This window comes from Pieris rapae, chromosome 6 (genome assembly GCF_905147795.1).
Source record: "Pieris rapae chromosome 6, ilPieRapa1.1, whole genome shotgun sequence".
Lineage (NCBI taxonomy): Eukaryota > Metazoa > Arthropoda > Insecta > Lepidoptera > Pieridae > Pieris > Pieris rapae.
Window position 1 is genome coordinate 4,001,183 of NC_059514.1, and position 17,581 is coordinate 4,018,763.

General features: G+C 29.8%; 1 protein-coding gene across 1 annotated transcript; it reads left to right on the forward strand.

Annotated features, from left to right (window-relative positions):
* Positions 1–4,666: 4,666 nt before the first annotated feature.
* On the forward strand, positions 4,667–17,492 carry LOC111000933 (myosuppressin). Its single transcript, XM_022270541.2, has 3 exons — positions 4,667–4,730; positions 16,680–16,876; positions 17,125–17,492. The coding sequence occupies exons 1-3, from the start codon at positions 4,720–4,722 to the stop codon at positions 17,214–17,216; spliced, it is 300 nt and encodes a 99-aa protein (XP_022126233.1). The 5' UTR covers positions 4,667–4,719; the 3' UTR covers positions 17,217–17,492.
* Positions 17,493–17,581: the final 89 nt, after the last annotated feature.

Below are 17,581 nucleotides of genomic sequence, written 5' to 3' on the forward strand. Positions count from 1 at the left end.
CGAGGTAGCTGCCAGCTCTTCGTTCTCCTGTGATGTCGACTAACCTTTTTGATAATTCCCTAAAAAGCCTTATAGCGCTAGGACCCCACGGACCAAGGGTCTCGACACCGAATAGGACAAAATCATATTCAGAGCTTGTATTTGCTAAAACATAATATCTAAAAGGTACAAATTTTTTACAAACATTTTTGAATCGCCGATTAAAAACTGACATTTAATACAAGGACTACATGTTTTTTATGTATAGGACTATTTGTATATATTCTGTTTCGGAATGCTTCGTAACCTTTCCGCCATTTCATTATACAATATTCAGTGAAGAATTTTCAATAAAATGTATCGTACATTAAAAATATAAGATTTATTGACATCACTCAATGGTATGCAGTTATTGCATTTTTGTATTACAATTGGAGTTTCTATGACAATGACCTACGCATATATACGTGAATTTCAATACTTTTTCTAAAAATATTAAATATTGGTGTTATTTTAATTCAATTAAAATCAGGTTTTCATTTTAGTGTGATAGTGCTAATATAATCTTGCCATTGTAAAAAGTTGCATACGCACTTAAATACAATTATAGTTTATCATGTCACGTACTACGATAAAACAATTAAACCACTTCAATTTATCATTGTAATAATGATATGACATTATCATTAAAAGCTTGCAAACGTTTCATTGAGATTAAAGTAATGCTTCAATTTACTCCCCACCTACGTTTTCCTGTTCCTATTTTAAATGTATTTCGTTTATCTTTTTGAGCCGATTATGAAAAACTTAAAAACAATAACATGGGAATAATTTACAAATAGTGGCTAAACTAGCACGTGAATATTTATATTTCTTGAATTTTAAGTCTCTTTTCAACAATTACTTATTAGGAACCAATTTTCAAAATGAAAATCCTATCTCGAGTTCCTACCTCACGCGATATCGAAACATTTTTGACCTACCTAGGGTATGACAATAATAAACTAAGTCAATAATTATAAACAACCTGAACCTGAAGAGGCTTAGTATTAAAAACCCACGCACCTTTATTTAACCATGTTTTGTATAGAACCTTATTCAAATATCAACAAGTTTTCACCAAGCCCAACCGCACAATCATAACTCTATGAATTAGTATGCATAAGCAAGACGAGCCGAGCCATTCATCACCACCCCTTTTGCGAATAAACAAACACTAATTACTTTTAAAAACTCAAACGAATTTAAGAAGCTATTAAGATTAAGAGTTTTAGTTTAATTTGAATTATTATAAATGAGTATTTAAATAACATTAAAGAGTAAAGACATTCTTAAACCACAAGTCGTGCGTGCGTAACCCGTCGCCAAATTTTTCTTTATACGTCAGAATCACTACTTGCTCGTACAGTAATGGAAACGTGATGAAACAACGTTTGACAGGCACAGACGTGTTTGTTACCTAAAAAGGAAATACCAAAAAAACAGTTACATAAACATGATTCATAGTTGCGCTGAACTATAGTTATATTTGTATACATAACTCTTGGTGAAGGATAAATTGGCCTAAAATTCAAAGAGAAATATAGGAAAGTTTATAACTATATTGGTATGTATTTAAAGAAAGAATCAAATGAATTAATTTTATTATAATATAAAATAATTTCAATTAAATTAATTTTAATTTCTTTAACATGCGTACAATAAAAAAGACTATCTTGTCAATTAGCTAAACAAGATTTTCTCTTTAAATTGCTTTAAAGTTTTAATAAAACTCTGACCACGTGTTACATGGAGGTGAAATTAATCTTTACTGAGTTGAACTAGGAATATAAAATTCGTTTTCTTACATTTTCGCGGGGTTAGCGTGCGTCACAAAACATCGTTAGGAAAGTTGTGTACTGAAATGCTAAGCAGTATTGTGACTATTCCAATTAGCTCTCAACGAGGCGTAGGGCATACTGTAATTTCATATTAAAATACTAATACATAACAGAAGAATTTTAATAATTGAAAGTTGGTAATCAGTGTTCAGTCTTCAGTGTTGGTCTAACATCGTCGATTTATAGGCTTAATAAATGCCATGCCGGTTTTTGACGATGTTTTCATCCAGAGGTCGAGCTTGATCGATTGCATACATAGAAAGAAGTATAAAATATAAATATACAGTAATGCATAGTCGATATATGAACGCACGTCCTCAGGGTTGAAATTTACTCCTAGCTACTTGGATACTGTTATGTGTGAAAGTCAATATATAAACTGTATGTTCTTCAATATGCTGATGGGCATTACACAATTTCAAACATTTACCTCATTTTAAATGACTATAAAACTTAAAATAAATTATAGAAAAACGTAAACGTGAATTTAACGTGATTTTTTTAAATATCAGCAAGTGTAAGGTGATCCTAACATTACGGACTGCTGGTCATTTGTTTTAATCAACAGTTCATTGGAAGCAAAGCCTTCAATACGTTTAGAGTGGAGTTGTATTGACTTTACAGATTATTAACTTTTGTTCCTTTTACGAAAATACCATCAAATTAGAAACAAAATATAATATGGAAAATATTTACACATTTAATTATTTTATTTAAAATCGAAATCAGTTCCTGTTAATATAAAATTTCCAGTCAACGAACACGAGATACTTTCATATGAGATAATTTCATAAAATGATTTTAATATGATACTGTATCGTTAATATAAGCCTTGGTTTTTCCTGGCCTCAGTTTTACAAATTACCAAATAGTTGATAACCCATTTGCGTCTGACACTCATTCTATATAAAACTTTTGTTTCACAACACACAAAGCACATTTGTAATGACAATAATATATATGTATATTCTATCCTTTGGAGACATAACTCGGACTAATGCTCCGTCAACACCATATGGCGATAAGGAAGGTCGAATTGGTGTACAAAAGGCACAAGTACAGGAGAAGTACTTCTCTGAACCTATACTAAAATAATATATAATAAATAATAATAATAAAAAGTCTTTATTCATTTTAAGTACATTTTCTTTTCAAAGTGTAAGATTTGGAAACCCTTTTAAGTCAAAATACCTGTGTTAGGGTTCCCAGCTCTTTCATAACAAACTTAATTACTTAAAATAATGACATTATTTAATCTATTTTTTTTAACCGTTTCCTTTTTATTTTTATTTTTTGAACCGTTATCATCACACCTGAGTGAGTACAAGAGTAGTGCATGAGTAAGTGTGTGAGTGAGTTAGTGAATGGTATGGTGTACTGGTACTGTAGAATTTTAGGTAATTTTGTTAAAATGTCAATTTTATTTTTATAGTTATTACAAAAATATTTTCGTTTCATTGCTCAGTTTAGGTTTCTTGATATTTTGATAATAGGGTAAATTGAGCACGTTATTGGCATTCCCTGCGTTTATTTCGCTTAGCTTAGCTATATATATATAGATAGCAATTTTCATAGTAAGACGTAAAACATTTTGCATGACAAACATGGCTTTTATTTTTTAGACCGTTCAAATAAGGTTTTAACAATAATGTTTAGCCTTACAGCTAAGTGAACCTATACATAATGAATTGTGTATAAGTTCACTTAGTTGTTTTGAACGTTAAATTTAATCCATGATTACTTGTACAGAACTTCACTACTGTTTCGGTTTAAAAAACGCAATTCACATTTTTCTAAATTGACTCAGTAGATTAATGGTTAAATTCGGTTTTATTACTAAGGAAGAACAATTGTTACAATTTTTAGTTTACTAAGTAAAGGGTCGTAGTAACACCTGTGGAATGTTAATGCCAGCCTGGGAAACAAAGCCACGAAGGCAAATTTATTTATGGACCTTGAACATCGTTTTGGTTCATGAAACTAAGCTTCATAATGGTAATATGTTGTTTAAGCAATTCTAAGGCTTAGTTTTACCTCATTTTAGGGTAATCTAACGAAAAAAATATATTAAATAATAATTCGATTACCTTTTGCATTTTTGCTTATCCAAATGTATTATTTTATAGGTTTTAAAAGCTAAATAGTAGTGATAGAAATAAATTAACGTCTCGTTATTATCGTAACTTCATCGATTAAGGATAGTATCACATATATAAGTGTCGTAAACCAAATGAAGTTTAAAAGTTATAATAAAACTTTAATATATAAAATTAATGTTTTATTGGCACATTCTTTACTAAACTCATAAAGTTCATGAATTAAAATAAACTTTTAATGGTACATTGTAATTTCAATGAAGCTATATATAACAATATATAAAACATGTTTATATGAAATACTTAAAATCTACCTATATACTTTGTATAGATGGATTTTAAGTAATTTTTCTTTTTATATATTTATTAAAAGTAATTATAGCACTCTCATATATCAATATTTTATAAGTTGATTGGTAGGATTAATTGCACACACACATTATTTTAATCATAAAAACTGGGTTAATTGTATTAACATTTTTAATTATAAAATATTCCGTAAAATTCATAGGGTATTAAGTCTGGTCCACTCGTTAATGCTTTAATTGTTCATTTTGTCTTTACCTTTAGTATTAAATACTTGACATTTAAAATTTGTTGACTTTTTTGATCGCGAGGATTTTACTTGTAACTATTGTGTACGTAAAAGCTATTATGCATTGGGCGGCGCGTTGGGCGGTGCCGCCCAAATATAAAGCCCGTAGAGCTGACTACGCCGCACTTGTAGCGTCGATCGTCGCCGTAGAACCACCGTAGCAGTAACAATGTCTTTCGGGTACGTACAACTTTAGATAAACTTTTGATAAAAGTAACAAATAAATTTTCCGGAATACAACAACAGAGTTCATGGTGTTGTAAGGGTGACTAAATAAGGTTGAGAAATTTAAAAACTATCCGTGAAATGTTATATATTTTTTAATATTTTCTTCAATCGTGTTAATAAATATATATAGTTATTTTATGGGATAAAAACTCAAAGAAGCTATTTCCGTGAATCCTTTATGCTCTCGCGTCTAGCAAATCAAATCTCGGCTATTGAAATACAATGAATATTTTGACTACTAACGGTATTTTGTAATTATTTCTTGGGTTCATTAAGTCAAAGTGCACTAATCGGGGTATTATTCTTAATTTATGACACCGTTTCTTTGAAATAATAAATTAATAACAGAGTCGTTTACTAAGTGTTTAGGATCTCAAACGACTCCGAAAATACTTATCCTCAAAATTTGAAACCTATTAAAATGCGACGAAGAAAATTAAGGAAAACAGGGACTTATGAAAACAGAAACCATAAAAACCAACAATTAAATTATCGCAATGTATATAACTATAAGTAAGTTTTAATGTTTATGGTTTAAAATTTGGGAACAGATACTCTAAAGTATTAAAGATCATAAAGAATACAATATAAAAAATATTATATAACCTTTATTATCATAAAACCTTATATAGTAGACCAAACCATTTTTAACATTTCACTTCTTCATTTATATAAAAACTATTTTAGTCTACTTGGCTCATTCTGATGTATTATATGTAAAGCATTTCTTAAATCCTTAATTCGATGACTTACGCCAGGCACAGATAGCCGGTCTTCATAATGACTATAACGACAGATCTTATTCGCGGCTGGCTATAACATAATTGGATGCAACCTTATAAAAATATTTAAGACTACTTTTACTGCAAAAAAAAATTAAATAAAAAAGTCAATTGTCAGCTTTAAAATGCAGGAAGCCTTAAGCTATTTTAATACAATTTTTACAGACCATTTAAGAAATGTAATTACAAAGGAAATGGGTCGTTGTTTTAAAAGAACCATTTAATTTTATTCCAACACCTCAGTGACAGACGGGTGGAAAGCAAACGGAAAATAGCATTTCTCAGTTATATTACTTACTTTTTGGCTCGTCTTAGGTGTTCCTAACTGATGAAAATTCATAGTCACACCCTGTGACGATAAGTTATATAGTTGTGGTTTTAAAGCGAATTGAATTTTATTTTGTAGATTACTTACACTGATGGTAAACTATTCTAATCTATATGATAAAGCTTTATAACGAATCTATTTTCATATATAGTATATAATATATAATTAAAGATAATAAAATTGGACAGCTGCAAACTTAAGTCTACTATTTGTACGTAAATTAAGACTCTTGATTTTTACTAAGTTTGTAGTGCCACAGTTTATCATTCAAACATTCATTAAAGTGTCAGATATGTCGTAATTAATAACAGATTCTTAGTGGCTTGTTCATGGAAAAGGAATTTCCGTATTCATTGTAGGAAATATCACACATTTTCTACTACACGACGTCAATTTTGACTTCCTATTTTTATATAATTTTTTTAATGTATTTATTTATTTTAAGTTACAAGTATATATGTGACAAGTAGTAAGACAAAGTATATGTATATTTAATTATGATACTCGTCGAAAAATTATTTTTATTCCAGTATTTTACTATTTTATCTTTGTTAATTACATTGCTCAAGAATTGAATATAGGTCGTGAAACAATACCTTGATCACTTCTCAATCCACAAATTATCACAAAATCATTTCTTGTAATGATTACTTGTTTTAGATTTTTTAGCATCAATAATAATCACATATCACAGTTTAGTCAAAATACTTTAGTGATTAAATACAAGAATTAAAATAATTATACAACACTGTGTTGAAAAAAAATCAAATGGTGGCTGTGGAATACGTAGAAGTGTCAAGATTTACTCTTAACAGGTGGGTCGTGCAACGAGGAACAAAGAAAAGTAATTTATTCTGCTGACAAGCTTTTTAAAATCGAAACAAAATAACAATTATATAGTAAATACCCTATTATCTCATAAGTTTCTTGTGTAATAAAGAACAATATTGATTTAAAATCCACAAACAATATATAATATTATACAATAAATATTTTCACTAAACTAGTATAAGAAATCTGTTAAATGCTCGATACGGTAAGTTAACAGAAAGTTCCCGAAGAAAGATAATAAATGAAAATTATTATTGTTTTGGTATTAAATAAAAGCTATTGTATTTTTTTTATTTTAATCAGTTAGCATAAACCACGTTAAATTATACATTCGATATTATTCAAGACAACCGTTTACTAATAATGTCGTTATGTTTTCTACTAAGATTGGATTATAATTAATTTTAAATTAAAATATAAAAAAAAAACCATCTACGAAATGTAAGTAAACACACGTTCGATTAACTTTTAATATTTGAGTTGTGCGAGCGTACTTGTCCCCGTGGACCATCTTTATTGTATAGCTCTGGCCAATGAGATTTTATTGCTTCTACAGAAATCATTTTATTTGATAAATAACATATTTTTCATATTTTTCTGTTAAACAAGACTCATTTGACTAAGTTGAATCCCTCAAAGTATTGAATTTTACGCCTGTAACGGGTTTCATGTTCCATTTAACGCCTAAAATACGATTTTACAATTTCATATTGTTTTGAGGGTGTTATAAGGGCCGCGAACGAGTTTAACCTGTGCCATAACCTATTCCCCAGTAGAATTGTATTGTATTGTACCTATATAGAATAACAGCAGGTATATTAAAAATTTACTAAAATCTATTTTATGTTATGATATATTTAGTTGACTTGTTGCTTTTTTTTATTAAATTTATTCCAATCGTAAGTGTAATTTGAACTACATTATTGCTTCTAGATAGGTACGTGATGTTGCATAATTCCAGTGCGTAACCATAATGGCTGCCGACAGGCGCGAATTGTCATCTGTCAGCTGTCAGTTTTCGCGCGTTGACTCTGTAATCAGATTTTCAGAGCGCGGACACTTCACAAATGAGATGGTCGGCCTAATTGCGGCTCAAAATAATGGTATGTTAATGAGAACTGAATAATGGCGTTCTTTCTAAATTAAAACTTATATTATTATTAGTAATAATAATAATTTCAATTATCTGCATACTTGATCTTGAGGTGTTCCTCAGCCTTCTTTCTATGTCTGATACACTCTGTCGGTCTTAGTCTTCCAGTTTTCCTTCTGATATTTCCCTTTATCGTATAGTCAATTAGTCTTAACCAAAACAAAAATTGACAAAAATCCTAACTTGAGTTAGAATTTCTATAGCGAGCACAAGTTAATTTAATCTTTCGATATCGTAGAGCTTTCTTTTCGTACGTGACGTGTACGCTAAGCCAATATAAACAAACGATTTGTAACAATTACAACCTACAGGTGTTTATTTACAAGTTACATAGGAGTAACTGAAACATAGAAAACGTAAGATTGTTACGCATTCGACCAATGTTTATAAGAATTAGAATTGTAAAATCGAAGCTGTGAATGGCTTAAAAAAAACGTCTAAAATATCGTACCTGTATTACTTACCAGAAGGAGATTACATGAATCTAGAAAAAATATTACGTAAAAATAAAATAAGTTTTCTTTCGACGATTCTCAATATAAAAATACTCTTAGTTATGAAATAAAATCGTATTAAAACTAAAAAAAATCGACGCCATTTTGTAATAACACGTATATTATTACTTTTTTCAAAAAGTTATATTTAAATGTAAATTACTAATCTTCGAGCTGGCAGCCCGCGCTCTTATTTGGCATATGAACCTCTAATTTCCATATCAAAAGTTTTTTTCTACTTTAATAACTTATTTTTGATGCGGCTGTAAAATGCTTTTACTTTTTGCCCAAAACTTGTAACATGCCTTAGTGCTTTAAATTGTAAGTTTGATTAAATTTTTGGCGAAATAAACTCTTGTACACTCACAGCCTTTGTAATCAGTGGTAAACACAATATATGAATAAGAAAACAGGGACAAGCAGGTTGGTAACTGATAGCAAAAAAAATGCGCACAAATTAGAAAAGTTGAAAATCCGATTTAATTGTCACAATTTTTTTATAGCTCTAAATAATAATGGATTTGTTAGATTCGTATAAAAAATAATAAACGACATACTTCTTTATACTGATTTATAGTAATAATTTTAACCTGATTGTAATTTTTTGATTAAAACAAATTTTATAAGTATAAAATAAATTTCGTCTTACAAAAAAATATTTTCCAAAGATCATGAGAAATGTGGCGTTTTCATTCAAATTACATTAGAACATGAATGCATTATCAATGGAACTCAACGGCGTGTAATAATAGCTAAGCTCAAAGATATCTGTAATAAAATCTGTCCCTTCTAATGTGTGGATTTTATCTCGTTGCGTCTAGGTTTTATTGATATTAAAGACTAGGTCATGAATCTCTTAGGAAGCTTAGTGAGATCTATTTTTCGTTCTTACCTGAAATATAACATTTTAATAGAAAACATACAATTTGGAAAAAAAACCCGCGATCGTTTTTTCACCTTATACGAATAAAAATCAAACTTTGGCAAACACAAATTATTCGATGTGTAGTAATGCTCGTTTTCATTACAAATTTTTTTTATAAAGAAACAAATTATATATTAATAGTTAGTCAGACATTTTCGGCTTGTCTTGGTTTTTATTTTTTTTCTATAAAGTACATTATAAAATCTCGTGGGACAAAGACGTATAGGAATCAGTAAATGTAATGGATACGGAACGCATTTGCGCGACTTGTGTTACGCAGGATTTCTTCACCACTCGATCTATTTACTATGAAAACTTACAGGTTGTAAAAACCACATATCCACAGAGCCAGAAAATATTTGTATAAATACAATATCCGTTGGGTTTATGAAAATATTCTCTCCCGTGAAAATAAGCTTTACCGTAAAAGCCTTTTTGGTAATGCCATTTCAACTTGTCATATTTTCCGTACATTTTCATATTGTTATCTGGCTCTGGGAAACGTAATAATTGATGAACACACTAATTAATGCGGCCATTGTCAACAGATATTTAACGAAAACAAAAATATACTTGGCTCTTAATGAAATATGAATTATACGTTTCTGTAAGATAAATATTTTTACATACAACAATGTAAGGGACATTGTTATCACGTCATGGAGTTAGATATCATAGGAAAAACTTAATAAGTTATAAATGTCGGTAAATTAAAAAGTTTTTAAATTGTAGTTTAGATGTATTTTATGTATAAAAATAAATATACATATTTCCTGCAATGACGTTTCTACATTTATAGAATATTATATTACTTTATGTTAACAATTTCATTGTATAGCTACGTATTTTCATGTTTCACTAAAAAGTAAATATCATAAAAGAGACTTTCTAGTCATTGTCGTAATAAACATAGAAGTGGCATTTAATAAAAACGAATACGAGTAAGGCTACTGAACTTATTTCCACAAATAGCATTATTTTGTTAATTATAAACCACAGCAAAACAATTAATTCTAATTTGTATTTCATTCAACAGCAGAGCTTTTGTACAACTTAACAAAAAATTAAAAACAAACTCTACTTACCTTTAATTAAAGTCTAATTTAGGTTGCATCTTTACATTTTACGATCAGTTAATAGTCTTCGAAAGCTTATTACTAACACTATAAGGTCTAGAATAAGTACCAAACACGATTAATGAAACGGGTGCATGAGAATAGTGATGTATCGTTTTATTGTACTTTATAGACCATTTGCGTGCAATTTTGCACGTACGCAACGAGTGATGTGTTATTTTTATCGATTCTTAATATAGATAATAAATTGAATCTATCAAATAATGTACTCGATGGATTTCTTATATTCTAATTGAGCCGCTAAAACCTCTAAAGGCCATATGACGATTTCAAATTCAGAATCCATTTACTGTTTTTACTCTAGTTCAGTTTTTATTACTATATGCAAATTTGCACACCTAAAAACATCTGCTTAATCCAGTTGTTTTTCCGATTTCACTATCTTGATGTCCGTGCAAGGAATTATATCGATTTATTGCGATCTGCAGCTTCGATAAGAAAGTGCATCCCTAAAATGCGGGCAAGTCTTGGAGATAAATGAATCCCAAATCAGCTTCCAGTTGGCTCTGGATGCGCGCATGATTCGCTCGACTTTTGTCGATATTTTGTTCTAAAAATAGTACAACACTATTACGCGGAAAAAGATGCTTGTGTTTAGTGATATTTTGTATAATAATTATGTTTTTATTGGATCGCATTAATGTTTAAAAGGTAAGGTAATATATTTTTTTTCTCAAAACAAAAATGATAGGTATCTACTTTTTAATTTTCTGGAGTGACAACGTTCATAATTTGATAATAATGAATTATTTATAATTGTAATGATCTAAACGACGAAATAGTAAACTATTATGCAATGAGTAGTAGTTGTGGGGTAAAACGCATGTAAAAATGTCTTGTATTAAAGGGAGTAGGTAAATGAAATCGATTCGTATAAAAGCTATTATTTATATTTACTAGTAATCATGTCTTGCTTAACTGGGAGACTTTAATTTCAAATAGTAGTATTCTTTTGCGCTATTTCTATATTATATTGATTTTATTTTTTTGCTACTAATTTACGCGTTTTTACTGTTTTATTATTTATTGGTTAAACTTAAGAGATTTCCAATATAGGAAAAAAGAGAGTTTTATGTTTGAATGATATAATAATTACTAAAAAAGTTTTGGAGAATAAACTTCCTGAATCCAGCAGGTCGTGGCCGGACCACGATCACACTAATATATATTTTATTGCTCATATTAATAAGTGAAATGTGCTATCATCCCTTTAAGTAATAAAATAGATACTTTATGGCAATTATGCGGGTCGATGATTGATTAATTGAACCTTATTACATAATTTATTACGACGACCTATAAATAAACAAATTACGATCAAATCGGAATCGTAACGAGCATTTTAAAATCTGTACATAATTGTATGAAAAGAAAACAAAATAAATGCACTGCATTTAATTATTTCATATCATATCAAAGTGAAATTTTCCATTCCAAATCCCATTGAATCAAAATAATTATTTAAAGGGATACGATAATAGTTATGATACCTTAATGTAATAGAAATAATAGTAATAGTTCCTGGACTATTCACAAGAAAATTTATCTATAAACAGTATTTATAATGCAAATATTTCTTAGTTGACCAATGTCAATAAAGAAATATTAAATGATTTGACAAAAATTTTACAAGGTACCTGATGAGTCAGTATATACTATTAGTTCCGGGAAACAACCATGAGCTTTTTAAGGCGCGCTTCAAATAAGGAAAAAAATTTATGTTTACACAAAATGTTTCTCGTTATATCTTTCAATTAAGTTTTAATATTATAGCAAGCGTACATAGCGTCACGATAAATTAAAGTCATAATATTTATATTCGCTCAGAAACTATTATTTAAATAAAACTAAGAGTTAACTCGATGATTGGACAAATTTTGAAGGGTTATGACAAAAACTCCGGCAATATTCACGTAAAATAAACTCGAATGAGTAATAAATAAGAGATAAGTTAAGTAATAAGTTGTGAATTAACTTCAATATTTCGACAAAATATACTTAGCATTATTGAAGATGGTAATATAAAGGTCACACTACGATCAAATTAATGGGAAGAACCCGCCAGGCACAGCTAGTATAGCTAGTGTGGTTTTCAAGTAAATACTGTACAAGTAAAGATATTTAATGTGAAAATTAAAAACGACATCTCTCTTTCAGTTTCGTTTCGATAAAATATTCATTTTACTAAAATTATATTTTAATGAGTTCCCTCGTTGCACTTTGCAAAACCTATTATGTTATGCAAATCAATTCTGACCGTTTAATGATACATTATCGGCGAATAAATTATTAATTTGCCAAAAGCGAGAGCTAGTCGTATTTATATTACCAAATTACTAGACTTGCTAAATCAATTCATTTATAGTATTTAAGCCAGTCGAAAAAGCTCATAAGTCAATTAGCACATAAAAGCTCTTTAAAAATCAATTTCCCTTTTATGTAATGTTCCAAGATATCGCATTCACCACATCATTTTCATAATAATTACTTGAATACGAGAAGGTATACCCGAAATATTATGGGGATACTCCATTATTTAGAAACCTGAGACCTGTTTATCCTAGTTTCTTTAACGCGTTATTTTTACTTCAAAATTTATTTTAGATGATTAAGCAACATATGAAAAGTGTTAAAATAACCTATCCTTAGACTGACATAGCTATGGTCATCATTTTTTTCAGTAAATTATGCATATTAGTACTAATATTTTTATTCAAAAAAATGCAGCGTGAGAAAATTCAGAATGAGAAAAAGAGACGAGAAATGTGTTTTTTTTTGTAAAATGATTAATAACAGTTGCTTAAAGCAGGTTGAACCCGAAATTATGCAATTAGTTCCCATTCTCATCATCGGAATGTACGCGAGAAATACCTGTTTGGTGGTCCTTTGAAACGAGGTTCAAAATGACAAATTTCATATTGTTGCTCGTGATATAAACTCTTATAGATTTCTAAATGTTATAAATGTTAATAGCGATATATTTTAGCTATTATAACAATAAATATTCTATCCTTTTTTAAATCTCAAGTAAGATTACTTTGGTTTGATAACAATGTATATAAAACAATTGTTTTTTCCCGTCAATGAAAATATATAAACATTATGGAGGAAAAATTATATCCTTAGTGGAGTAAGCCTTAATTGTTTGCGCTCTTATGGGTTGAAGATTTAAGGAAAAACAATTCTTGTCTTTTTAATTTACTAAAGAACATTAAGAGAAATTTTAATAAAATATTAGCCTGAGCTGAACATAAAAAAACGATGTATGTCATTGAAACAATAGCAACTTTTCACTACATTTGACTTAAGTTAATATACTCGTTTTAACGTTACGGTTCAGGCACGACTGTTTGGAATAAAACCGTTTCGTTAATTTTATCCATTTATCGACGAAAGCACATACACAACATAACACACACAAGAATATATTTAACACACGTTCGATTCACACGATCACGCTTGACACACGCAATTTTAACTGCGGTTTAGATTCCCATATGTCAGACATTTCCAATATAATAGGTCTAAAAGTACTCTATTGTAAGAGATTCAAGTTGTTAATCCTTTTTTCAAACTTAAAAAAACTTTTAACAATATTAAGTTGTTGATCGTCCCACAGAAAACTTAATTTCAGTCAGTTCAAACAAATTAAGCAAAATCCGTTGGATTCAGCAGCTTAAGCTGCTTTTGTACGCTTTATTAGTGGACAGTATTTTTGGCAGCTTTTGAAGTTTCAAAAGCTTTGAGCTCGTTTCGACAAACACTGTTACTTTATAGGAGCGTATACATGATGGTTTCATTTAATAATGCTTGTTTTATATTATATTCAGATTTATAATTAATTGACGTCGAAAACATAAAATATTTTTTTGTAGATATAGGAATAGAATATAGTGGATTATACAGGTTTTATTTTATATTATATTTGCTCTCAAACATATGTTACAGAGATAACAACCAGTTACTTATAATATATACATATAAGGTCGGTCTAAGACCGACTATTTACGAAACTCAGTTATGTATCGTATACCTTTAGATTAGATCCAGATCCATTCAACTTTGTCACAATCTAGTAGCCCACGAGGGGAAGAAAGAAGTCGATAGAGTAGATTTAAGGCTTACTGTAGAGAATATCTTATGTTGTATAACTCAGACGTTCTAGATTGGATTCCCTTCGATTCAATTGATTTGTCGGATTAGAGATATGTACTTGCCTTACAATCAAATCCATTAAAATTAAAGAAATACTTACACTGTTATTACAATGGTAATCAATATAACTTTGTCAGTATATATTTAATTTTCGGTGTGACAGTGTTGAACTCAAAGGTTTTTTATATGCGGATAAATTTCGAAGTACATACAAATACTTTTTACTAAGTTACACTTGGAACTTTAGTTTAACATGCTTAGTAAGAGTAAACTAAGTTAAGCTTGGGTACAAATAATTCCTGAAATTCCTAACGGTCGCTAACTTATACTTGGGCTCTATCATCTTATTTATAAAGCACTTATTTTTTACGATAGTTATGCTTAACATTAAATTAAAAAGTTTGAGGTATGTCCTATTTAAAAACTATACCTACTTGCTAATTGTTACCTGAAGTATTGGAAGTAAAATAATGTATCTAAAAATAAAATTAATTATTTCTAAAAATTTTGTAAACTTTAGGAATCTTAAACTTAGCTTAAAAAACGAACAGTCCTTATAATGTTCAAAGAACTTTATTTCTCATTACAAAAAAAATATTTTATTTAGATGAGAAACTTAATATTAATATGTTTATATACGAGCGAGATACACGTCGCCATTAGCCGTCTCAATTTTTGTCAAGTATGTTCACTCTAACATGTATCTTTACTGCCTTTTTGCATTTGTCATACACACCAATATTGCGAATTTTAGATGGTAATTGATTAAATGATTGCTATGAAAGTACCTAAATATAAGAAATTTCTATAAAGCAAAGCGGTTTATATAACTCACATACTCGTACACCTACGTCAAGAGGGCTCGTCGAACTAGAAGGCTATAAAGAATGTATTAAATATCTTTTAACACAAAAAGCAATAAGTTTCGGATGGCACTCGGGCATCTCATCGTTTACGAATCGAACCTAAATTCTTTTGTTTATTCGTATTATTTAACTTGAGGCGGAATTTCTACATCTGACCTTTGTCAACTGTTGGAGGGAGCTTGAGGAAAATATATTTAAAAATACATAAAAATATTTGAATGAACATGCAATATTGTTCGGTGATTTGAGCCTAGTATTTATTAAGCGTGTGATAGCCTAAAGTCGTTCGTTCCCCCAGCGTCAATCGATGGTTTTTTTTTTATTTTTTGTGCTCCCGTTCGGAGAAGTATAACATCGTTAGTAATGGACTATTTTAGAACTGGCATAATTTAGATGAAGGCACGTGTTACTAAGGCTCATCATGTAGATCAGCCTTATGCGATAGCTTACGTACTATGATATTTTTATAAATCTGCTTATCAAAGGTTAAAAATACACTTGTTAGTTATTGATACTGCTTTGACTGCGTTCCGCTTGTTACGTGTATGTCACGTGAGATCATTGTACATAAACGGCGATAATCCGCTTATTGTGAAATATCTTTTTTCAATAGTGAATATTAATCTTAAAACAATATCAATAATAGGTAATATTAGACAGTATTCATATATACTATTTATTTATATTATATATATACTAAGGGTATAAATCTATAGCTGTGTGACCTTTCTCTTTAAGTTTTAGAAATTTTTGACCTTTGCACGGAAACTTTAATTATAATATCTCAAAGCATAAGCCCAGAGAAATTCTTCATATATTAATAAAACATTTTGATCAAGTTGTTCGTTTATTATTTGAACTTAGTTATTTTTAGCTTCGCTTTCTTTTTATCATTATTTTTTTGATAAAAACCTTAATATTTTGTCAACGAAGACTCCTTTTAAACAAGCATTGGTATAAATATAATTCCACATTAACCGCTAAAATTAAGTCAGTTATAAAACTGACTAAGCTAAACAGAAACAGACTTAACCATATGGTTAAGTTACGACTATTTTGTTAATATGATATTGGTAAAACAATTTTGTCTTTATAAAATATTTCCGATGATGGATCGACATTTCGAGCTTCTAATCCAACACAATTAATGTAAAACTTTCGAATTTAACGTTTGTTGAACCTGTGACCCACTTGACCATCTTTCTGAACGACTATTATACATATATTTCAGAATCTGTGAACTCTCCCGCCTAGCGCTTTGGTGCGCGGTGGTAGCGTTTTTCGCTAACTGCGTAAACGGTGCGCCGGCGCAACTGTGTACTGCAGCAGCTGAAAACGACCCAAGGGCTGCGCGCTTCTGTCAGGCACTTAACACGTTCTTGGAGTTATATGCCGAGGCAGCAGGCGAACAAGTGCCTGAATACCAAGGTAATTTTTAGCTTATATATATAATAGAAATTATAAAACTTAATAAAACATAAAATAAATACATTGGACATATCCACAAAAAGTTTCACTGATATATAATATAGCTTGTAAAAAATATTACGGAGTTGAATTATCCTCTTTAACGTAGTCAGTGACAGTGACAGTGACTTGTACCACCAAGACAGTCTATAAAATATATTATTACAGATTTGACATAGAACTCGTGGTAAAAATTTCTACTGTTGTAGCCCTAGTTCGTGACTACCCTCAACTGTTGGACTCCGGCATGAAGAGGCAAGACGTCGTCCACTCCTTCCTTCGTTTTGGCCGCAGGCGCTGACGGTCATCGCTGCGACGTAAACGCGCTTAAACCGACCCCGAAACGCAATGCTAAATTATAACCCTTTATTATTTGTCCAAAACATTATGTAAGTTAGTCATACATTCATCATTTATAATGCTAACGTCGCCAAGAACAGACGTCTCTCTCCTTGTAGATTAATAAATGTACTTATTGTTCCAAGTATTATAGATTTAAGTAAATTGTTGGCATTTATGTCGCGTTTCATTTGATATGCATTATATTTAATGTTTTAAATAAATACTTATATGTGAAGCTCCGAGTGTTTACATTACTACCTAAAAGTCAAGTTATTTTCTGAGGTCTCATCAATTTATTTCTGTAAATTAAAGTTAAAGAAGGAA